The sequence below is a fragment of the Callorhinus ursinus genome, unplaced genomic scaffold, assembly GCF_003265705.2.
Source record: "Callorhinus ursinus isolate GAN/ISIS: 27379988/994484 unplaced genomic scaffold, GSC_fseal_2.0 scaffold45, whole genome shotgun sequence".
Classification (NCBI taxonomy): domain Eukaryota; kingdom Metazoa; phylum Chordata; class Mammalia; order Carnivora; family Otariidae; genus Callorhinus; species Callorhinus ursinus.
Window position 1 is genome coordinate 8,532,733 of NW_027397107.1, and position 24,440 is coordinate 8,557,172.

General features: G+C 42.1%; 1 protein-coding gene across 1 annotated transcript in view; it reads right to left on the reverse strand.

The window, feature by feature from the left end:
- Positions 1-16,924: 16,924 nt before the first annotated feature.
- The window catches only part of AGBL1 (AGBL carboxypeptidase 1), a 784,924-nt gene continuing 777,408 nt past the window's right edge, over positions 16,925-24,440 (reverse strand). Inside the window, exon 21 of the mRNA XM_025893095.2 lies at positions 16,925-17,123. Within this exon, the coding sequence (XP_025748880.2) occupies positions 16,925-17,123 (199 nt within the window). The remainder of the gene's footprint in view (positions 17,124-24,440) is intronic.

Here is a 24,440-nt window from a genome sequence, read left to right on the forward strand (position 1 = left end):
CATGTTCTAAAATTCCAGCTAAAGTTCTAAGGACCCAACTGATGTCTTGATGATGCACTAAAATTCCAGTGGCTGTCCCATGGCACCCAATCCTTCAAACTATTGCTCTGGTGACTTGGTCATTCTTTACCTCTACTTCTATTGTTAGTATGCTTTTGTATAATTTTTCTACACCTGTCTTAAAGTCAAACTGTTCAACAAACAAAAATTTGATTGGCTTGGAAAGTCACCATCCAGTAGAGGGCACTCTTGTTGGTGTTAGATGGAGCCTTCATATCAAATAACTTCATAAATCCAAGGAATGCCTATAACCTAACAGAATCCTTTTGGGCCACGAGTCAAATCCATTGTTTTTAGGGTCATCATGATGTCACAGGGCACAAATTAGCAATCCATGCATACTGAGTCTCCTGGAAAGAGGTTTTGTACATGGCAGCTGTCTAAGCTATTCAGAAAAGGTCATTATAACTGGCAAACATGTTGCTTGGTCTGAAAGGCTCCACATCTAGACAAGTTTCTAGGACCAGAACTAATGGCATTCATTTTGTCAATTTGTTCAGAAAATATTTATATATGGAGGACAAAGTTGGAGGAAAGAAAGTCATGGAGATGGATGTTGGCAAGGCAGACCATAGTGAACTCATCTACATTAACTTCTGCAGGAAAAAATGAGAAGATGGGGGAAAGACACACACACTTTCTAAAGAGAAGAAAGTGAGAGAGGACAAGGCAAGAGGAAAGAAGCCTGAGAGGAGAGTAAGGGTGGAGTGAAAGTAGAGGAGAAGGAAAGTGGAAAGAAAAGAGGGTAGAAGAAGTGGGTATTAATGTTTTCTTTCCTTATAGGTTAGAGTTCTTCTATTCTCCCTGGTCCAGTGACAGTTGACTCTCCTCTCAAGAAAAGAAGGAAAGCTCCCATCAATGATAAGGAGCCTGTCAGCACCTATTTGGTGGACAGCAACTTAGCCGATATAAGAACAAGGCGTGAGATGGCAGGAGTATCTATCTGTGTAATATAGCAAAGTTCTTTACATGCTCCATGATACAAGACAGAGGTTTAGCACTGGAGTACAAGAAAATACTTAGGATTGGTGATAGGAAAAGTTTCCTAAATATTAGTATTAAACTACATTTTCTTAAAGGGACCTGATGTCCCTATGTCCTATGATTACACACCATGCCTGTTGGGACAGTGGTTCTTAAAACATGCTCCCTAAGCCAGCAGCATCAGCATGAATGACCTGGAAATTTGTTAGAAATGCAAGTGATTGTGCCCCACTTTAGACTTGTTGAATCAGAACTGCCAGGATTGCGGTTCAGGACTCTGTGTTTTAACAAGTCATCTGCCTGATTTCTGTGTGGCTGAAGTGTAAGAGCCACAGTATAAGGGCTTCTTCCCCCTCATAGTTCCCTCTCTACTTGCCAGGCTTCTTCCCACTTGTGAAAGCTAATAGGTTTCAGAGTTATTATGCCTCTTCTTCCTGAAGGGAACAAACCTAGAACCTGTAAAGACTACAGGACTGCTGAGCACCCTCCCCATTCATTATGTTTTCTGGGATGACAATTAGCAGATGAACTGACACAGAGCTTTTCAGTAGAGGACCCCCTTCAAAGCAAATATCACAACTAACAGGGCTCTATGTCAAAGTAACAGGCTGGCCAAAACCCCAGTCAATAAGCTCTGAGTACCCTTGCAGTCAAAGTGAACCTTGAAGCATCCTGCTGAGATTATACACCTTTCTACTCTAAATGGGACTATAAGTTCTCCATGTCCTTGCCAAAGAAGACCATTCATTCTGCCATTGGTGTAGAAATGTCCTTTCAGGCAGACTTATGTACAGCACTTACCAGCTTAGCTCTCATGGTGCAAACATTTCTGTGTGTGTATGTGTGCATCTATGCATGTGTGTGCACATGTGTGTGTGTGTGCCTGTATGAATAGCTATTCTGTCTAGGCATCAGATTTAATGGGGGGATTCTATCCCCCTGCTACAATTGTAAAAAAAAATGTGTGCAAATGAAATAAAATAATTGAAATATACTAATGGAGATCCTCTTTTATATATGCATATCTAATGAGTATTTTATTTTGGTGCATCATCTGGATTGATGGCTCCAGAAAGGTGTAATGACATCATGACCTAGTGGGGGAAAGTAGAGAATTTGTGTTCCACTCACATGGTTTCAAATCTTGGTTATGCCACTTACAAGCTATAGGACTTAGGGTGGGTTTATGAACATCTCTAGGCCTCAATGACCTAGTCTGTACAAGGAAAGAAATAAAATTTAATCTGAAACTTTACAGGGAGCATTTTATGAGATAGTATGCTGGTAAGCAAACTGAAATTAGAAGGTGCTAAATAATGAATGGTATTATAAAAAGACGTGGCCCTGCTCTCAAGGAGCAAATAGCGTACTTGCTAAGAAATGACAGACACATGTGAAACATCAAACCACAGTAAAAGAGATAAATGGCCAATTAGCAGAGCATGAAAGGATATAGTTAATCGCATAATAAATGCCATAAGAGGTCATAGATGGAGGAACAGAGAAAGCAGGAGTTATGGGAGATTCAGATCTGAAATAGGTCTTGAAGGGAAGGATGAAGAACAAGAAAAGGTGAGCAGGTGATAACGTGAGGCCAGGCCTAGGGGATGGTGGATGGGCCCCTATGGTGAGAAGCTGGCTCTGGGGTCACATGTATCTGAAGATAACCTACAAAGGCAGACGGGGGCAGGCTATATTGTAGAGGCACTGGAATGCCAAGCTAATGCATTATATGGACAACTGAAGGAGACTTTCTTTCCAATTCACCTTAATCTGCCCCAAACCCATGCAACCCAACAGATCTAGTTACCCCTTCCACATATTCATTATGTTTTCCGAGTTAGCTGGTGTACAAGCGAGGCAGGGGGGAAGTAAGAGATGGGCACACCACCTCACTACTGACATTCAGCTCTGTGACAACCTCACTTTGGTCACCACCCTCTGGCCTTAGGCCCACGGCTCCCTTCCGGCTGTGGCGCTCTGGTGGGAATCCTTCTGCCCTTTCTATTTTGTTATCTTTCATGTGCTTTGGTACTGAAAATGACTCCTCCCTCATGACCAAGTCCTTCTCTCAGGGCTTTGCTGATAAACTGATTCATATGTCACTCAATTACCTAACCTAGTCTCTGCATCTCCATGGTCCATTCTAGACTTCAGTTTTTGCGTTTGCAATTCTTCCCATTGGCAATGGTTCCCTGGACATCTTTATCCTTAATCTCTTTTCCTCTCTGCATTATTTCACTATGAATCTGTTTATGGAATCTTTAGGTATAATGAATGAAAAAGAGTTCTAGATTCCCTTTTTGGTCATAGTTAATATTCTATGTCAATTAGGGGTACAATTTATAGCATTTACATTTATAACTGCAATTATTCAATGCTGTCAGTCTTCTGCCTTCTGTTTGTTTTTCCACTTTTTAAACATTTCTTGGCTTTGCTTTCTTGTTCTGCCTTTCGTTATACAAACTATATTCTTTCACTGTGATATTACTGGTGAGTTCCCAATGTTACTATTATTACTTATTGTAGTAAGCCATTTTGAAATAAAATGCTATTATGAAAATCAACTTTGTTTCATATTTATTAGCCTTTTCCTTGCTAATTTCTGATTCTCAACTAGCTGCATCTTGAAGGATTTTTCTTCAGCTGGCGTCTAGGCCAAAACAATGTCACCCAGTCAGTGGAAGACTGAAAAATTATAACATCACCTCAGTTTCCCCTTTGTAACTGAACACCAACACTTTCAAATAAGACCATATAGAGTAGGCACCAGTTTATTAAGGAACTTTTCCACACCGCCCTCAGGACCTGCAAAGCACAGCCTATAATTCGGGTGGGAAGAGCCCCAGGGATATGGGAGTGGTAAGTCTGTTTCACGAAGACCTCACTGTACCTCAAACACCTCAGCAGTCGCTGCTAGATCCACTGCTCCTGAAGGACGCACGGGGAGAGAGCACTCTAGGGAAATACAGACTCTACAATCAGCTAAGACTTTGACTACCAGATGGGAAGCCAGGAAAAGTAGGCCTGTCACATGTAACCTTGATTAAAGTCCAGGCCATGGGCCATCTGAACCACAAATGCCATGCCACCTTCCCCATGTACCCTGTCCTGTCCCACGAAATAAGTCTGGGTCTCACATTTTCACTCAAGCTTGGATGAAAGAAGGAAACAAACACATCTAAGAGAGCACACGTTTCTGATAGATCCATGAGGCTGTGGTTAAGAAATCTGGCACAGACCTGTGTTCAAGTCTCAGCTCAACCTCAATCCTAGTTATATATACTACACCAACACTCTGTGCCTCAGTTTCCTCTATTGTAAAGTGGAGACAATAACAGTACCTACCTCATAAGGTGGCTGCAAAATTCAATGGGTTAATGTGTGTTAAATCTTTATACTATTCCTGGCATGTGAAAAATGTTTTATCATATTTGCTAATATTACTATTTGGGTAAGAAAAATTATAAAAATGAACCCCAGTGAATCTTGCCCTTGCATAATTCCCATCCCCTTTTATTTTTTTATTTATTTTCTTTTTTTAATTATTATGTTATGTTAATCACCATACATCACGAGTGCATACGAGTGGGATAGGGGCAGAGGGAGAGGGAGAGAGAGAATCCTCAAGCAGACTCCCTGCTGAGTGCAGAGCCCCACTTGGGGCTCAATCCCGGGACCCTGAGATCATGACCTCAAGCTGAAATCAAGTTTTATGCTTAACCAACTGAGCCACCCAGGCACACCCCTCCCATTCGCTTTTAATCATAGGTGGAACCCGTGAAGATGGTGAGATTTTACTATTGTGATTATGTTGTATCATAAGACAAGAGAGAGAGAGAGATTATCAGGGTCAGCTTAATTTAATTGCACCAGCCTTTTAAAAGCAGAGCGTTTCCTCCAGTTGGTAGCAGCAGAAGAAATCAGAGAGTGGGAGCATGAAGGGGGTTCAACATACTATTGCTGGCTTTTAGGTGCCACCTGCTAAGGAACGAAGGCTGAGCACAAACAGCTCCCAGCTGACTACCGGCAGGAACACAGGAAGTTCAGTCCTACAATCACAGGAACTGAATTCAGCCAACCTCATGACCAAGCCCAGAAGAAAATTCTTTTCCTGAGCCTCCAGGTCAGATCCCAGGCTGGCTGACACTGGGTTTTTCGGCTTTGAGGCACCTGGAGCAGAGAACCTGGTGGAGTTCTCCCATACTTTTGACTGCAGAAGTGTGAGGTAATAAGTGGATGTTGATTTACACAGCTAAATTTGTGGTAGTTGATTTTGCAGCAATATGTAACTAAGGCACCATTACTAACATCATCCGTAGGATGGCCCTTTTCTCCCGAGGTCCACAGCAAAGTGGGTGAGGCAGCCCCAACCCACTCCTCCCTTGTCCCACTCTGATCCTACTGTTCTTCCACCAGTGAGGGTGCTTCCTCAGCTGGAGACATCCCCGTCACACCATCTTTGCCATATTGTCTTGCATAAGATCTTGTGACACCAATTATAATGTATTGTGAGAGAGGTTGCCTCAGTTTCTTCTATTTATAATCTTCTTCCTCTTACCACAAAAATTCTATTCTCTGCAGTGGTCACCGAATCAGTGTCCTCGAATGCTCCAATCTGCTCTTGATCCATATAAGAGGTTTTCCTTAAGAAGCTGCGTGTGTGTGTGTGTGTGTGTCTGTGTGTGTGTGTGTGTGCATGCCACAGGGGGTGAGCAGCTAATCATTGACAATCCTAAGATTTGGCTCCCCTCTACTTTTCTGGGTCCTGATTTTCCTTGCCTTTTTTTTTAATGTTAAATGTCTCTGGTCTTGTTATTATATAGCCACATCAGACGAGAAAAAAACAAAACAAAAAACAACTAACCAAGCAAAAAGAACAAATACGTTCAGAAGAAGAGCTACATGGTTCAGGTAAACTGTTTTTGTGGAATATCATCGACTTAATGCTACATGACATGGAAATCTACTTTCAACAAAAGAGGGCAAGTTTGCCCTGTTGCTCCTTGCTGAATGGCCTTGTTGACATGGCTGGCTCCCTTGAGCATTGGTAAACAGAAATTAAGTAAAGCTGAGAGGCAGTGGTAGATTAGGTTTCAGAGATCAGAGATCCTAGACTAATTAAACTTAATGTCACTTGAAACCAGTAATGGTTACATGATGCTCACAGATTCCTATATGTAACGTTGAAGTGAATCCTAAGCACCCTTACTCCAGGGTGGCTGCAAATTAGAACTCTAACAAAAATATGGACCCTGGGTACATCTCATATTGTCCAGAACACTCACGACATGATAGATGGAGATCTGAAAAATTATTTCCTGACCCACGGCAAACATCATAAGGAAAATCTTTCCTTATCTCATCCCAACCCTGATTTTGTTGGGATGGGGCCATATTCCTCCATGATGTTCACTTAACCTATTTGAAATTCACATTATTTATCTTTAAAAAACGATGCTCTCAACATTTGTTTCGGGAGACTTAGAGTGTGCTTCACGAATTTCACAGGCACAGTACCATCCACCACCATCAACCCATTGGGAGATTCCTTTAAAAGGTCATGCAGCATTTTCATCTAGAAATATGGAAAGGAAGCTGAGTAAAATTAAGATTAATAGGTGTATGGGGGAAAGAATAGGTCTTGATGAAGTTTGAAAATAAGATGCTGAAAATTACAGATGCATTTTTAGTTAAATCTGAGGAAGGAAGCATGAAGGCAAGTTTGCCTCAAGAACAAGAGAATAGAAGGAAGGATGGAAGGAAGGAAGGAAGAAAAAGGAAGGAAGGAAGGAAGGAAGGAAGGAAGGAAGGAAGGAAGGAAGGAAGGAAGGGGAGGGGAGGGGAGGGGAGGTGCTTCCAGTAAATGATCCACTAAGGATCATTTCCTTTTAGGGGTTATTATACCATGAAGAAAAAGACCTCAGCTCAGAACCTAACTTGGCCTCTCTCCTAGCTACTTAGCACACACTACTGAGTACCTCTACAAAATGGGGACAGTGATAGTCACTGGCCTCGCAGGGATTTTGTGAATAATTAACCCTCAGCCTAAGAACTGGTACACAGTCAGTGCTCCTGGTAACTTGGTGACTATTACTATCATTATTAGTTTCATCATTTTCATATCCAAATAAAATGGCTGAAGCTCCAAGCTATAATGTGGGAACTGTACATGCCCTAAAAATGAATTTTCAGATTCCCTGCTTCTGAGAGCCTCTGCCTGTAGTCTTTTTATCTAAAATGAATAAGCTCATCTTCCATTTACTCAAAATATCATCAGAACCCCACTCTCTGGGGAAGTCAACTTTTACTGACTTATTTTTTTTTAAAGATTTTATTTATTTATTTGGGAGAGACAGAGAGAGAGAGTGTGTGAGCACAGGGGGGAAGGGCAGAGGGAGAGAATCTGAGACTCTCCCTGAGCCTGAAAGCATAAGCTGAGCTGAAACCAAGTGTTCAGTGCTTAACTGACTGAGCCACCCAGGCACCCCGGCTTTTGCAGAAGGTTAGACGGTGCGGGGGTGACCTGAAATTAGACCCCACAAATCGGGAAAGGTCTTAAACACTACACATCACTTATAATTTTATGAGTCTGGGTTTCTCACAAGGCCTGAATTCTCCCTGGATCCCGGCCTCTGGCCTCCCTGGGAAGTCCCCTCCCTTCCACTTCTTCCCTCTGCTTTTCAGCCAGGGTGTGCGTCCCCAATCTCTGTCACCATCTAATGACAGCCAGTGGCTCCTCCACCTTCACCCCCATGATGCCCACACTGCATAGCTCCAAGTTCACTGAGCTGACTGGCTGAACAACACCTCCACCTGCTCTGGCTCTCCACCCTGGGCAAGGTGGAGGGAGAACTAGGAAGGGCCTGTAAGCTGCAGGGCTGGAGTTCGTGCAGGGGTGGAGTTCACTGACGACCTGCCCCGCAGCTGCTCCTCCCTCCCTGGACTACTGCATGAAGTACCAAGCGTGGCGGGCAGCACGTGGAACATGCTTCATGTCTATTAGCTCCCTTTCCCTGCCCAACCCTCTTGCAACCTCTGCCCAAGTCACCAGAGCCCAAAGTCATTTGTACTGAAATCCTGAGTGTGTGCAGAGGAAGCTGGTCCCCAAATGCCGGGGGACAAGGTCAAGGAGGGCAGCTGGCCCGGGCCCCAGCAGAGGGCCCGTGACAGGACAGGACTGTTAAAGAATTCACTTTTTGAGCAGCTAACAAAAGAGTGGGCGATGAGTGGGCGGGTCAGCTGTGCGCAGAGAGGAAATGAGCCTGAGAGCCAGTCACACCTCTGCTCCAGGGGCATCCTATCCCAGGGTGACGTCACATTGCCACTTCCCAGAACACTTGCCACCCCACAGTTACCCAGCAGGATCCACAATGAGAGGGAATTTCATTGCCCCCCACGGTGCTCCCTGACTCAATTCGTTCCCCCCCCCATTTTTAGGGTCTTCCTGTTTATGTTGTCGCTTTGCTTCATTATTTATTTTTAGCTCTGATTTTGGAAGCTTTTATTCTGCTGGGCATTGGCAGTGTCTCAACGGCATCGGCCTGGGCTCTGAAAAGATCATTGTGCGCGCCTGGCCTCGGGCCCCGGACGGACAGAGCGCTAGTGTGAGCCACCCGGCACTGCCCCTGCGAGCGCGCGGCCAGCCCACAGCCTGGCGGCCCTCTCCACCGGCAGGTCAGCACGGCCACAGCGAGTGTGGGACAGAGAAGTGACCACAGAGTTCATCGGGTCCAGCTCGCGAGTGGAGAAACTGAGACCCTGAGAAATGCGGTGTCCTCCCCCCAAATCACATATTAAAGTTGCAGAGCCAGACCTCAAATTGTGGACTCTCAAGGTCTGATCCAGGGCTCTTTTCCATGCACGAGAAAGTAATTTCTGGAACAAAGTCATCAGTTCCTAAATTTCATGATGGGTGGCCACCAGAGTGCCTGCTCCATTTTTATTATTCACATCTCTCTCTTTTTTTTTTTTTTTCTTTCTGGACTCTGAATGTACTCACATTCATGGGAAAAAAAAAAGGCTAGAACAACAGTGGGAGCTCCTCTCATCATGCCCACATGCTCTTCTCTTTGTTATTGTTTTTCTTTAAGAAATACAAAAACATTTTTGCTGTGAGTCAGGAGTGAGGAGCTGCTGCGGCTTGCCTCCTCCGACGGGCTGCAGCAGCAATGAAGAAGGGACAAGCTTCAGTTCCCAGGACAATGGTCTCTTTGACTGGGAATATACCGAACCAGAATTACAAGTGTGCAAGAATAAACAAGGCCGGAGTCAATCTAAAGTTGTTTTACACTCTGTTTTATTAAAGTCAATGCATTTCCGTTCCTATGTGCAGCGCCTAGGTTTGCTTAATTGTAGACACCCAGGGTGAATGCTAATGGAGGCGGAGGACAGCCCTCGATCTGAAACCAAGGCCCTTTTCTGACCTCTACAGGCCATTTGGAGGAAAAAAAGGAAGCTGCTTCTGGAAAATAACAGAGCAGGAGGCACCACGGCGCAGGGGCTGGGGGAGATTTTTCCTGGATGCCTCCTTGCTGCTCTGAGCGAGCTGGACACAGGCGTGTCCTGCTTTTCTGCGGCTCCCTATTCATGTTTAATAGGTTACTGAGGCAATGAGGACAAGGTCATTCTCAGGAGACCTTTGGAATGGAAATTAAGATCTCAATCACTCAACCCATATTTAATGAAGGCCCTCCATGTCTTGGTCACAATGCTAGGCCCTCAGGATATAGTGGTGAACAACATCATCTCTCTTCTCCAAAAATGCAAAGTCTGGGCGACCAGGGTGGGTGGGTAGAAAAACCCATAGGTAATACCATGCAACAGAAGCTATGACAGGGTTTCTCCACGCCTCTGTGGGAACCGGAGTCAGATGAGGGAAAGACTGCATTGAGGAGGATACGTTTAGGATATGATGAATAGAATTAGACACAGAGGTGGAAGCAGAGAGAGCGAAAGTGCTTTCTGGAAACTGAAAGTGATTTTTTTATGACTTCAGTAGGGGTTTGTGTTAAGACAGGACACCAGAAAGTCAGCCAGGGGCTGGATCCCCAAGGGCTCCAGTGCCGGGTTCTGTTTGCATTTTATCCTTGGGACCATGGGAGGCCACTGAAAGGTTGTAAGCAGCAGAAATAGAAACAAATGTTCATTCCAAACATCATCTGGCTGCACAGGGAAGAAAGGGCTGGAAAAGGAGGCAAAATCGCAGGTGAGGAGAAACCATCACTGAAACCCAGGCAAGAAATGAACCAAGAAGAATGAGTAATGGGCAGATGCATTTAAACTAAAGGTAAGAAGAACAAGGCTTGGCAAGGCTTGTGGATCCATGTGTTTAGGGAACGTTTGAGTGCCTGCCTTGCTCAGACTTTGGGCTGTGCACTGGGCACACAAAAGATTCCTGTCAAGGTGATCAAGTGAGGAACTTGGAGGTGGGCTTGGTGGGAGGATATCATGAGGTTGTGACCTGTGAGTATGAGGTGGAGTGGAGTGTTCTGCAGGAATATCCAGACAAGTTACTTGTTTTTGAACCAAGGATTGAAAGCAACAACAATCCTGCCCTTCGTGGAGACAGGGAATTACTCCGTGGTTTCTAAAAGGCCCTCAGGGGTCTTTGAAGAGACCACTTTTCCTTGGAGTGCGGACTTAGGTGTCAGACCACCTGGGCTGAAACCATGATCCCACTACTTACTGGCTGCATAATCATAGGCAAGTGCTCGCCTTCTTATGCCATAGCATCCTCACCTGCCAAAGGAGGCATAACAAGAGGGCTTACCTCAGGGTTAAGTTGTGAAGCATAACATGATAACATATGGTCTTAGACATGGGTCTTCACGTTCAGCACACGTTAACTTTAGCATGACGAGGGGTGGGAATCAGAACTTTACTGGGAGCAGATTCCAGCTCCATCACCTACTAAAAGTGCAGCTGAGCCTCACTTTGAAAATGGCAGTAATGATGCCCATCTATCGAATGGAGTGGTAGTGAGAGCTTAAATGAGTATGAGCAGAGAGGGAATCACAGACAGATTTTTTTCTCCCCTAATACCTTCTAAAATCACTTCCTCTTCAGACTGAAGTGTAGGTGGGGACCAGTTGATATGATTCTGTCTGAGAACATCCATTCATTTAACCTCCATATTCTGGCTGGCAGGGCTGTCCGTCTCTGCTCCCTCGCTTTGTGCCACAGCTAGCACACAGAACTGACCTCATTGCCACTTCCCATCCTGACCTTCAAAGCACAAAGCCACACTCAGACACCTCAACTGAACTGTTCCAATAACTGTGCTTAATTATTAGTAGTAGTTTTTGGTGGGGGGGCGGGGGGGGGGGGTGATGGTGGTAGTAATATTTGTCTACTGCTAAGAAATCATCTTAACCCCATCTGGCCCTAGGAAAGCTCAGAAGTTCCTAATCAGAATAACAAGTTTGTTCTAGGCAATCATCCGTTGCTCTATTCTGTCTTGTCATAAAACCCAAATGTGGTTTATCTGGTAATTCTCCCATAAGTATGCATTCTCTTCCGGAGAGGACTGGATCCATTTTTCCTCATGCCCTAATAAGCAGGCTCAAAATATACACATGCTAGAAGACTAGTTTATGCCATATGCTGATAAGAAGGCTTCACCTTCTTCCCAAAAAGTCTTCCATCTCAATTTGTGTCTGGCAGTATGGGGTAAAAGCACCATCTAGCTGCTCCCTACTTTTATGGTCATGTGTCTGATCATAAACTTTCCCTCACTCACTCTGTTTCCTTGCTTAAAGCCCTGCACTTACATTGTGAGTGTGCATGTGTGTGTGTGTATGTGTGTGTGTGTGTGCATGTGCGTGTGTGTGTGGTAGGGAACTCAAGCTCAATTCCATCTCCACTGGGTTGGAATGTGTGCAGTAGATGATGTTAAGTTATATACAACTGTATTCTCTTTATTATTAGGCACCAAAAGGCTGTAATACAATCTGTTTTTGTCCAAAAACGTCTTTTTACCACTTTCTTTTTTCTAAACAACACTTTTTTTTCTATCAGGAATCAGTTGGGCACTCATGAAGCCAAACCACAACATGAACAAAAGAGGACATCTGTTGGGAAGACAGCAGCAGGCTTCAGACCTAATGAATTATTTTTGCCCAAAAAAAGCTCTCATGGTAAGGACCCAGGCTACTGTCTCTGTGCCATTCCAAGCCTGGAGCCTTTAAGGGGTTGGAGCAGGTTGTACCAGCAGGGCAAAAGGAATCCATCACTCTAATGCAAATGTTCAGACCCACCACGCAGGCCACTGTCCTGAGTCCCTAACAAGGATGACTTATGTCAGGCATTTCATGGAAGCTCCTTCTCTTGGCAGAGAGCAGAGGCTCCCCTTGGAATATGAAACCAACTCTACAGCTCAGTTGTCCAGGCTGGGAAATAAAAGCGGGCATGAGAACTTCTCCCCTTAGGGGTGTCATGTGACCTGACTTGCGTTGGCATCCCTCAACATGAGCCCGTAACTCAAGAATCAGGTTATTTTCAAATGTGCTCTGTGGCTCTGAATCTTTTTTTTTTTTTTTTGGAGGCCTGGAAGAAACTGGAGCCAATGGCTGGAATGCTTGGATTCTCACTGACAGGACTGTAAGAAGTACCCAGACAGCCAAGTTGGCACAATGCACACCGAGCCCTGTGCCCTGCCCCACCAAAGGCAGTCTGCAGTGCAGAGCACCTGGCTGAATCCTGCAGCCTCTGGCAACTCCTCAAGATTCTGCTCCTCATTCTCTCTGCTCTATCTAAACATTTGCACAATACAGGCAAGGGCAAGGCCACTCTGCTCCTTCTTAAGCTTGCCTCACATGGGAACCAGTCTTCCATGGAAACCATCAGCTTGAGGGGCTGAGGTGTGCATGTGCTGGATGCCCTTTTAGTGAAATCAGTTACCTTTTCGGAAACACAAACTCTGACTTGAGACGGGAAATGAAGGAATCCAAGGGAAACATATGGGGTTTCACTGAGATGCTGGACGTTCAGGTTTGAGGTTAGGAGGAAGATACATTTTGACTGCCGGCCAATGTGTTGAGAAGTATGCTAGCCGCAGGGAGAGGTGACAAAATAATATTGGGCACATGCATCTTCGAGTGCTCCACCCACTGGCCGGTGGGGGTGGGGCTGTGAAAACCACATAAATAAAATTGTAAATAGAAAGCATGCTTTAAGAGGGATGTATAAATGGTGCAGCAGGGACACAGATGAGGGGTTATAGAACTTGGCTGGGCTGATTAGGAAAGGTCTTACACAAAGAAGGTGATATTTGAACTGGGTCTTGCAATGCCCAAATTGCATAATGGGAGATGCTCATCAGAGACAGAGGAAAAATGTGAAAGTGTGTGAAAAATCAAAGAAGGTATTTAGGAAGCTATGTGGCTCAAGAAGTGTGTGTGTGTGTGTGTCTGTGTGTGTGTGTGTGTGTGTGTGCATCTGTGTATGCGTCTATGCGTGCTCACACTCATGCATATGTGCAGTGAGATAAAATAAAGCTATGTCCCATGGCAAACAAGAGATTGCAGGATAGCAAAACCTAAGTCAGTAGAGAAGACTGGGGGCCAGGTTGTACAGGGATCTTTTTCCTGTAGGAATGGAGCTAAAAAGTCCTTTGCCAAGGGAAGTGTCAAGAGCAGCCAGCATATTCCACCCTTAAGGAATCGTGGAAGTATGATCCTTAGGGTATCAAAAGAAGCCTTGTACTTCTCTACCCCTAATGGGACCATCCTAGAGGTGTAAAAGGCCAGCTACCCACGTTTGCCCCTCAGAGAAAGTGCACAGCGTGCCCCAGGAAACTGCAGCCCCCCTGCCCAGCCTCCTCTCAGTCCTAACCCTGCCAGGCAGAGCACTGGGTACCAGCTGGTACCGGACACCTGTGCCCATGGCCTGGCTTCAGCATCACTTCTCCGTACTCTCATCCCCCCTGCGCACTTTGAACCACATCTGCTTCCCATTAGAGCCCATCACTGCCTGGAATCCCCGAGTAATCTTGTTTGGCTATGAGTTTGGGGGAACAGGGTTTTCAGAACAATTCACTAAAGCGGTTTGGCTGGCAAGACACATGTCTGGCCGGGCTGGAAGAGCCATTCCTATCACTATCTGGAGTTGACTTGCCAGTGAGCCCTCTCTTCCCCCAAGACTGAAAACCAGTGAGGTGTGATACAGAATGGCCTTCAGTCCCAGCGGGAAGGGACAGAAGACAGCTCTCTCTCTAACTCTTCTGTTCCCTCCAAGCAAACTCCTTCTCGGCTGACTGTGACCTGGGCTTAGTTGCTCAAGACTTTCACCAGTCCCCATCTCACTGCATATACCTCTCCTTCTACTGATGTACTTCTAGAAGTCCTTTCCCCATGGACCTGCCATAGGCCCCCAATATTCAACATGACCCCAAACTACATTCATTATCTCTCATCTTATTGCAAACCTGCTGATCTACAAATAGGGTAATGTCACACTTAGAGTCCTCATATTACTGAACTACCACCATAGCAGGGTATCCAGTCAATCGGTCATAAGCAAGCAGGACAGTGGTCCCACCGCACGCCCGCAGACATCATTCCTGGGCATGCTTCTGCTGAAGATTCTTTGTCTCCACCAGCACATTCAGAATAAAGACCGACCTTTTCATCAGGGCATGTCAATGTTGCCTGATCATTTCAATGCCAACGTTCTCAATTTCATCTCTTGTCACTCCCTTCCCATCCCCACATACAAACACCTCTTTTAAACCAGTCACACTAATTATTTTATTCTAAGTTTTAACCTCACCCTAGGGCTTTTGCACAAACTCTTTCTACTCCTTAGCATGTTTCTTCTCCTTTTCACCTGAAAACTCTTGCACATCCTTCAAGAATCACCTCAATTATCATCTCTTGGTACATGTTTCCCACCACTGCTGCCCCATTAGATGATCTTCTGCAAAGCTCCAGAAAGGCGTGTGCCACTGCATTGAAATGTTTACTGCTCATCTTTCCCACTTGCAAACAGAGTAGGTCCTTTTCCCTGCAGTCTTAGAGCTTAGTAAAGTCATGACACATAGTAGGTGCTTAATGTATGTTTGCTAAATGGATGAATCCATGTCCCATGTCACTGGCTTTTCCTGAACCTCCAAGTAGAAATTTACATGTCCTGGTCACTTGCCCTCAGAAACATGTCAGGTTTCCAGAAGCTCGTCACATAAACAAATTTGAGCTGAGGCACACAAAGTGGTGATGATGAGTCACAATTATTTCCATCCTTCCCAACATTTACATTTTCAACACAACTATCTTCTTGACTCCTCCAAGCAATGGGAGAACAGAAACATAATGCTGTCCTCTATTTAAGAGTGGAAAGGTTTATAAGAGAAGTTAAGCCCTGCTGTTATCAGGGATTTGAATGTGGTGTCTTTGCTATTTCCTGTAAACCTCTTATATACATTTCAGACACCTGAATGTCTTAACACCAAGAATGGATATGTGGTTTCTGAACTATAGCAAAGAAATTTGGAAAGGAGTTGGAAAAAGAAGGGATTATCAATAATAATAGTAGTAGCAATAATAATAATAATAATATCAGCTCTTCGAATCATAACACACCTGCCTTTCTCCTAAGTTGGGGCTAAATTACGGCAAAGTTTTATGGTGCAGCTTTCTGCTGGTCTAGAGGGTTGCTGTGAGTTTTTTCTGAAATTATTGTTTCCAAAAATCTCATGGTGGTTATTGGCTTATCAGGGGAAGTATTTGGCAATATTTGATCCCCAGTATGCATTATCCCCTTTTCCCTATGCCCAACTCAAATAAAGACTATATTTTACAACCTCTCTTGCAACTACCTGTGACCACAGGACCACTTGTTAGATGGTGGTACTAAGGAGAAGTGTAATGTATAGCTTTTTGAAATACAGAGAATGTGTTCTTCTTTTTCTATACTTCTTATTGCTGACTGGGATGTAGATGCAAAGTCTGATGCTTTAGCAGCCATCTTAGACTAAGAGTAGAAGCAACACGCATGATAACTTTATAATATGGATAATGTTCATCTCCATTGCACGTATAAGAAAACTGAGGTTTGGGGAAATCTAATTAGTGGCCTTAGTTCCCCATAAAAACTGACTGCCATATCCAGGGTATGAGCCACATCTGTCTGAGTCTGAAATGAATGATTTTTCCACTATGACTTGCTGCCTTCCAGCATTATGGTTAGTGGCCTGAATTCATAGGATTTTAAAGTTTGTAAAGACCAATGGCCATGTCTTATTCAGTATTGTGCCTTTTCCCTTAAAATCTAGGACAGTTCCTGGATTATACTGGATCTGTAAAATATATACTATTAAAACAGACTAAGCATGATGCTTGCAAATTCTCCATTGTGCAGCCATTCATGTTCAATAATTCAGCAGCTGAATACCCTGCTAGGACCCTCAGAAGTCTCAGTGGGGCTCATAACTTGTGCTGAGGAGCTCAGATGCTATAGTAGGAAGACAACTAGAGGAGATAACACTCATATGTAGAACAACTTAGTTAACCATATAGAAATCGGGCTGAGAAGCCAAAAAGAAGCCCAACTCCTACTTCCAGGCTGCTCCAGTTTCAAGCACAGGAAGGGAGAAAGGCTCAAAATAGTGCTGAGAGGATCCATGGTAATCCTGAGAGTAGCCCTTTCTAGCATAATGGCAGCTTGCATGGGCTCCAAAGGCCACCTAATTATGTATGTAAAAGGTGTAATTGTAACATAGCCAGTCTCTATGCCTAGTGAAACTAGAACAAACTCTGGAATTAGGTTGCTCGGCTCACATGGGCTGGCTTTTGGCACCAATGCTGTACATGTCTGATGGTAAAGAAACAACATAGCCACTAGTCCATGGTTAGAGACATGGAGCTCGCTCTGAACCTCAGGGCTAAGGGATGGCTTTTCTTCCCTGGTCTGGCCCCTCTTCTTCTTCCCCTCCCTCATCCTTGTGGAAAGCGCACTCTTGGATCTGCTGGTCCAGCTCAGAGAAGCTCCCTTCTGGGTCTGAGCTGCTGTCTGTACTGTAATCAATCTCCTCCATGCAGGGGGGCTCATCATCCAGTTCTGAGGTCACGCTGCTGCTGCATCTGCCATGGGTTCCCAGGAAACAGGAGAAGAGAGGAAGGAGAGGAAGGGAGGGAAGGAAAAAGGGATAAAAAATACAGAGGGGAGGAAAACAGAGAGAGGGAGGTGGGGAGAAAGGAGAAGGAAATGAAAAGAGAAGTTACCCAAAGGAAGGAGAATTTACAATTGATTGGAAAGGGAGAAGGAAAGTTATCTTCCCTGAGTCTGCATCTCAATAGCCCCTGGTCCTTTAAATGTGTCCCATACACAGTCCCTAGGTCCTCAACCATTATTTTGAGATGGGAGGAAGAAATCACATAAAATCTTTGGGATTCCTTCTTCCTTTGCCAGAAGAGTCTGCATTTCTAAGTCAGATCAGAAGGTTTCCAATCAGAAGAGGTGGACAACCTCACGTACTTACGGTCTTCAGGGTTTTTGTGGCTCAAAGTGAAATATCAGAGAAGGGTGTCACTCTCACTGAGTATTGGAGAATGCCACGTCAACTGTGTCCAGGGAAGGGTGGAATTGGAATTCAGGGAGCTAAGACCACAAGCCCTAATGTATCCCACTGCTACTCACAGCACTATGAGTCATTGCATAGCTCTTGTTCATTATGATGGATGGTTTATTAGAATTAGACAATCCAGGTTGAAATTAATAAAGGAGAGAGTAAGCGGGCAAACAGCATTCTCTTTCTGCTATGTTTGTACATCCCATCATCTTCCTTCTCTCCCTTTTATGTTAGTTTATTTACAAGTGGAAGATCAGCAGGGGTTGCCCAGCAAGAGGTAGAAGGGGGCAACAGGAATGGACAACAAACCTTGACCCCATATTGAGAGCAGGGGATATTTCTTCCCAACAAACTGTATATCTATCTCATTTGCATGAGGTACCTTCTTTCCTGAAGACTTTCTAATCACTCCCTACTTAGGACTTAACCAATTAGGATTAACAGCGTGCTGGGTTTCTACTCTGTGATTTATGGAAGGCAAGCACTTCATAAATCAGGCAGAGCTGTTCATCCACCTGCCTCGCCATAAACAATGAAAATGGGTAATCAGCAGCATAGTTACATGTTAGCTCAGGAAATGAATCAGAGTCCAGTTTCCTAATTGTCTACTGACTGATGAGAGCAGCTTCATGCTCTCCAGGGCCTTGGTACCCTAAACTGAAGGTCTGGTGGGACATTTCCTGAATGGAGAGGAAGGGGAAGAAATCTGAATCTTGTTTCCACAGTCCCACAGCATTAAACTGTTACCATATTTTACAAGCTGAATTGTGGGTGATAAAGCAGTTGAGTAAAGGAAGGTAAGAGCTGCCCAACCGTAACATGAGCTCAAGTCAGCAAGAACTGATTGCCTGTGAGTCAGCCGTCACCATATGAGGGACCCAGAAGACATGCTGTACAATATCAGGAGCCTGAGCTTCAATTCTGGCCATGAGACCTTGGAAAACCCCCAGCCTCACAGAATAGCAATAATAGTACCTTAAGAACTATTGTGCAGACTAAATGAGAAAGCACACAGATGCTATCTAGCAGAGTGTCTTGCAGAGTAAAGGCCATCAACAAATTTTAATTCTACTGCTCTACTGTGGATATGAAAGAAGAGGGTGAACCATGGTGTTGAAGGAGGCAGGCATTGAGCTTTGTTGCTTCACACCTGGGTTATAATTACAGCAAAACCATTCAAATTTGCACTGCTAACAACTTCTCTAAAGCATCATTTTTATTATGCCACTTCCAGATTTGGAATTTGCAATGACTCTTCCTTGTTTATTAATGCAATGTGGGTACTGATAGATGGGATGCTCCCTATGGGGTCCAGTTGGCAGGAGTCCATAAGTAAACAACAAGGTCAGTTTTCCCCTAATGAGGGCCTGTCTTTCCTCCACTGCAGAGTCTGCTCCAATTACTCATGGACCTGGACCTTTCCCACCACAATAAAGTCGTCAGGCTGTTCTGGTTGTGATCATCCAAACATATCAGACTGAATGTTTTTCCAAGCCTTTATTCAGGTAACCGATTTCTCATCTCTAAAATGATGTTCCAACTGCTCAGCATCCAACCAAATAAGTCATTTTTAAAAGCTCATCTTAATCTCCACCAAATGACTGTCTTGATAGCTCTCTTTGAAATTTTCTCCCTTTAAATATTAGTCTTCATATATTCACTTAATTTGTTTTGATCCTTAATAACATTTACAGTCCTATTGTGAATAAGGCCCAAGCCTCTGCCTAATTCTGTTATTATTCTATAGAAAGTCTAGAATGTGCTAAGAATAGAGTAGACATACAATAAATAGTTCCCAAATTGAACATATAACAAGTATGTATGTAGAAAAATACATACATACCATTTTGGACTGTCTTTGGGGGGAATTACTTTTTTCTTGATTTCTTTTTCAAAGGTTTTATATATGCATTAAGCCATAATTATCACATTAGTGCATTTTATTGATTTCAACAAATATGGTTTCCTTTGCCACTGATGTATACAGTGTAATATAAAATAAATACATATTATATAATATACAATGTATAATATAGTATTAAATCATATATTTACTTATATAGATTTATATTTATATTTAATTTATATATGTAAATATATATTTACATTTATAGTTAACTTATATATGTAAAGGACTGAGAAAGTTTAATTGTGTCTCTCACTTATTTCTCCAAATACAGTAAAAGTATTCTAATAACTTAGAAATCAAATTACACATTTAGGGACTTCCACTTCTCTATAGACAGAGAAGTACTTCTCTTTTTTCCTCCTCATAAATTATCCTGGATATTTTATATAAAACAAATATAAGAACATTCTAAAATGTGGATGACATATGGAGGGAAAGAAGCAGACAAGATGAGGTCTTGGGACTAAAAGACAATATGGGGTGAGCTTCCTGACATTTCCCTTTGCCTCTTATGTCCCAGACTTGGAGTTAGACAAGCTGACATCCTGGAAATGCTAACAGGTGTGGACAAAAACAGTCCCAACAAGAGCTAGTTCTATCTAGCCAAATGGTAAGGAAAGAGGCAGCCTAGCAAGAAGGATGAGTTTAAACTACACTACTAGCTCTATTCCAGCCAAAAACCACAGAAAAACCAGTGACCACAACCCTACCCCACCAAGAGAAGCAGGGAGCCTAGACTTCTACTCTCACTAGACTGTAACAAGGTGCCCACAAACCCTTTCTTTCCCCCAAGCTAAGGCATCAGAGAAGGTAGGATAGGGAGCTGGGACTTTCATTCCTAGGGCACAATAATTAGGTCCCTGACCCCTCAATACCACTGGAGGCCAGAGGGGAGCCTAAACTTCCATACACAACTGTTGGTAACAAGACTGACCCCTACCAGTGCCAATGGAGAGCAGCAGCAAGGCCCTCCTGCTCCTTGAATCCAGAGTGATATTAGTGAAGGTCTAGGGGGGACCTGAAACTCTCCCTACTGCCCAGCAGTAACAAAGAGCCCTCACACCCAGGGTGGTCAATGTGGTTAAACAGGGAACCTAGACTTTCACCTCCACCTGCCTGTAACAAGGCCCATTCTTCTCCTGTCTGAGTGGTGTTGGAGGAGACAAGTTCAAACATAAAATTTAAATCAGATCTTGGTCTCATAGTGTGATACCCAAATGTCAGGTTTCAATGTAAAATTATTCATCACACTAAGAATCAGGACAACTAATAGATACAAATATCAACATGACAGAGAAGTTAGAATTATCTAATGAGGATTTTAAAGCAGACGTCACCCAAGTGCTCCATTGAGAATTACGGACACATATGAAAAGAAATAGAATGTCTCAGTAAAGAAATAGAAAATCTCAGCAAAGAAAAAAAAATATATATTTTTATATATTATTTATGTATATGGGATATATATTGTTTACATATATATTTATATATATGGGGTATAAAGAAAAAACAAATGAAACTTTAGAAGTGAGAAGTGTACAATAACAGAAATGTAAAATGTGGCAAAGAAATAGAAAGTCTTGCAGAGAAATTAAGATATAAAGAAGAATAAGGTGGAAAGTTGAAAACTGAAAAATAAAAATAAAATGAATGAATAAAAAATTCAGCAGACAGCCTCAGCAGCAGAATGGAAGACACAGCAGAAAGATTCGGTGGATTTGAAAATAGAACAATAGAAATTACTCAATCTTAACAGAGTGAAAATAAACCAAACCAATGAGCAGGACATCAAGACCTTGTGGAACTATAACAAAAGATCTAACATTCATCCCATCAGAGTCTCAAAAGAAGAAAATCTGAAAAAGTATTCAAAGTAATGGTTGAAAACTTCTAAAACATGGCAAAGACGTAAACCTACAGGTATAAGAAGCTGAGCAAACCCCAAACAGATAAACTCAAAGAAATCCATACCAAGACAGATGGCCGACAAACTTCTGAAAACCAATGACACATTAAAAATCTTGAAAGCAGTGAGAGAGAAACTTTAGGGGAATGACACTAGGGAAAACATAACTTGAATAGCAGCAGTGTTTGCCTCAGAAACCATAGAGGTGAGGAGAAAATGGCACACTCATTCTTTGTGGTTGAAAGAAAAGAATTATCAGGCTAGGATTCTGAAATCAGAAAAGAAATATTCTCCAAAAAGGATGGGAAAATTAAAAGCATTCTTATAGGAACTAAAGTTTTGAGATTTGTTGCCAGCAGACCCACCCTGTAAGAATGGTTAAAGGGAATACTAAATAGAAATAAAATAATAGCAGAAGAAATTTTGGAACATAGGAAGAAAGAAAGAAACAAAAGAGTAAACATAGGGATAAATCAAATAGCTTTTCCTTTTCCTCTTGAATTATTAAAATTAGGTTTAACAGCTGAAGCAAAAATTATAAACCTGTGTGACATGGTTCTCCTTGTATGAATTAAATATTTAAGATCATTATATGATAAATGGAGGGCAAAGGAAGGTACAGGCAAGTAAGTTTTCTATAGTTCACTTGAATTGGTAAAAATGTGACTCCAGTTGGTTATAATAAGTTATGTGTATATAATAGAATATTTACAGAACTAAAAATGTTATACATAGAGATACACCCAAGATCCTACACATAAATCAAAATGGAATTCTAGAAAATATCCACTCCCAGAAGACAGGAGAAAGAAAACAGTTAAAAAAGGGAGAGAAAGAACAAATGGAAAAACAATAAATGGAAGGCTTAGCCCTGACATAAGAATAACATTAAATTTAAATTGTCTAAATACACCAATTAAGAGAGATTGTCAGAGTGGATTAAAGAACGTGATCAAATTGTACGCTGTCTATAATAACTCACTGAAAATATAATTAAATAGGTAGGTTGAAAGTGAAAGGATGGAAAAGATATTCCACATAAACATTAATAAAAAAAAAAGAAGTGGCTCTATTAATAGCAGATAAGGTAGCCATCAGAATAAAGGAAATAACCAGGGACACAGAGGTGAATGATGATAAAAATGTCCATACATCAAGAAGTCATAGCACTCCTGATGTGTATGAACCAAACAGAACTGCATAAATATGTGAAACAAAACCTGGTATAACTGAAAGGAGAACTAAACAAATCTATAACTATAGCTCAAGACTTCAATATTCTTTTCTCAATAGTTGATTAAACAACTAGACAGAAAATCAACAACAACACTATCAACCAACAAGATATAATTGACATAAATAAAATACTTCAGCCCTAAACAACAGAATACATATTCCTTTTCAATGCACACAGAATATATACCGAGATAGACCATATCCTCAGCCATACATAAAGCTAATAAATTTAAAAGGAGCAAAATTGTACAGAGTGTATTCTTGGATCAGAGCGGAATCAAGCCAGAAATTGAAAATGGAAAGACAAAAGGTAAGTTCCCAAGCACTTGGAAAGTAAGTAAATACACTTCTAAATAATTCAGGAGGTCAAATAGGATATTTCAAGGGAAAGAAAAAAATACATTGAATTGAATGAAATTGCAAATATAACCTATCAAAATCTGTGGGACATAGATAGAGCCATAGTGAGATGGAAATTTGTAGCAATGAATGCTTACCTTAGAAAAGTCTAAAATAAAAAATCTAAGCTATTACTTTAAGAAGTAGAAACATAAGAGCAAAATAAACCCAAAGCAAGTAGAAAAAAAAGGAAGGAAATAATAAGGAAACAGAAACCAATGTAACTGAAACAGAAAAACAATGGAGAAAAATCAATGAAAAAAATCTATAAAATTGAATAGCCTATAACAAGAGTAACAAAGAAAAAAAGAAGGAAGGCATTAAATACCACATCAGGAATGAAACAGGACTATCACTATAGACTCTGCAGGCAATGAAAGGATAAGGAAATACCACAAAAAACTCTATGCACATAAATTTGACAACTTAGACAGTATGGACCAATTCCTCAAAAAGTACAAACTACAATAATTCACTTAATATGAAATAGATCATTTGAATAGTTCTATAACTCTTAAGAAATTTGAATTTATAATTTAAACTCTTGAAGAAGAAATCTCTAGGGCCAGATATTCTCACTGGAGAATTACACAACATGATTAAAAAAGGATTAACACCAGTTCTACACAATCTTTTCCAGAAAACCAAAGAAGAGAGAACACTTCCTGTTCGTTTCATGAGCCAAGTATTACCCTGAGACTAAAACTAGACAAAGACAGTAAGAAGAAGGAAAGAAAACTACCGACCAATATCCCCCACGAATATAAATCCTTAACAATTAGCAAATGGAGTTCAGCATTATATAAAAAAGAATTATATACCCTGACCAAGTGGAGTTAATTCCAGGGATTCAAGACTGGTTCAATATTCAAAGAGCAATCAGGGGAAGCCATATACTAACAGGCTAATGAAGAAAAATCACATGATCATATACATTTATGCAGAAAATGCATTTGACAAAATTCAAAACCTATTAAAGAGAAAAACCCTCAGAAAATATAGTATAAAGGAAGACTTCCTGGCCTTGATAAAGAACACGTATGAAAATATTTAGTTAATATTATACTTAATGGTGAAAGACTGAATGCTTTTCCCTGTGATTGGGAACAAGTCAAAGATGTCGACTGTCATTGCTGCCATTCAGCACAGTTCTAGAAGCTCTAGCCAGCACAGTGAGGTGGGGAAAGAATATAAAAGCATATAGACGGGAAAGCAAGAAATGAAACCATCTCTATTTGGGGAATGTACGAAAACAAAAACCAAGTAAACAAAAAATAACTCCTAGAGCTGTAAGTAAGGTCAGTGAGGTCATAGGTAACAAGATCAACATTCAAAAATCAATTCTACTTTAGTTAGTAAAAATGAACATGTTAAAATCA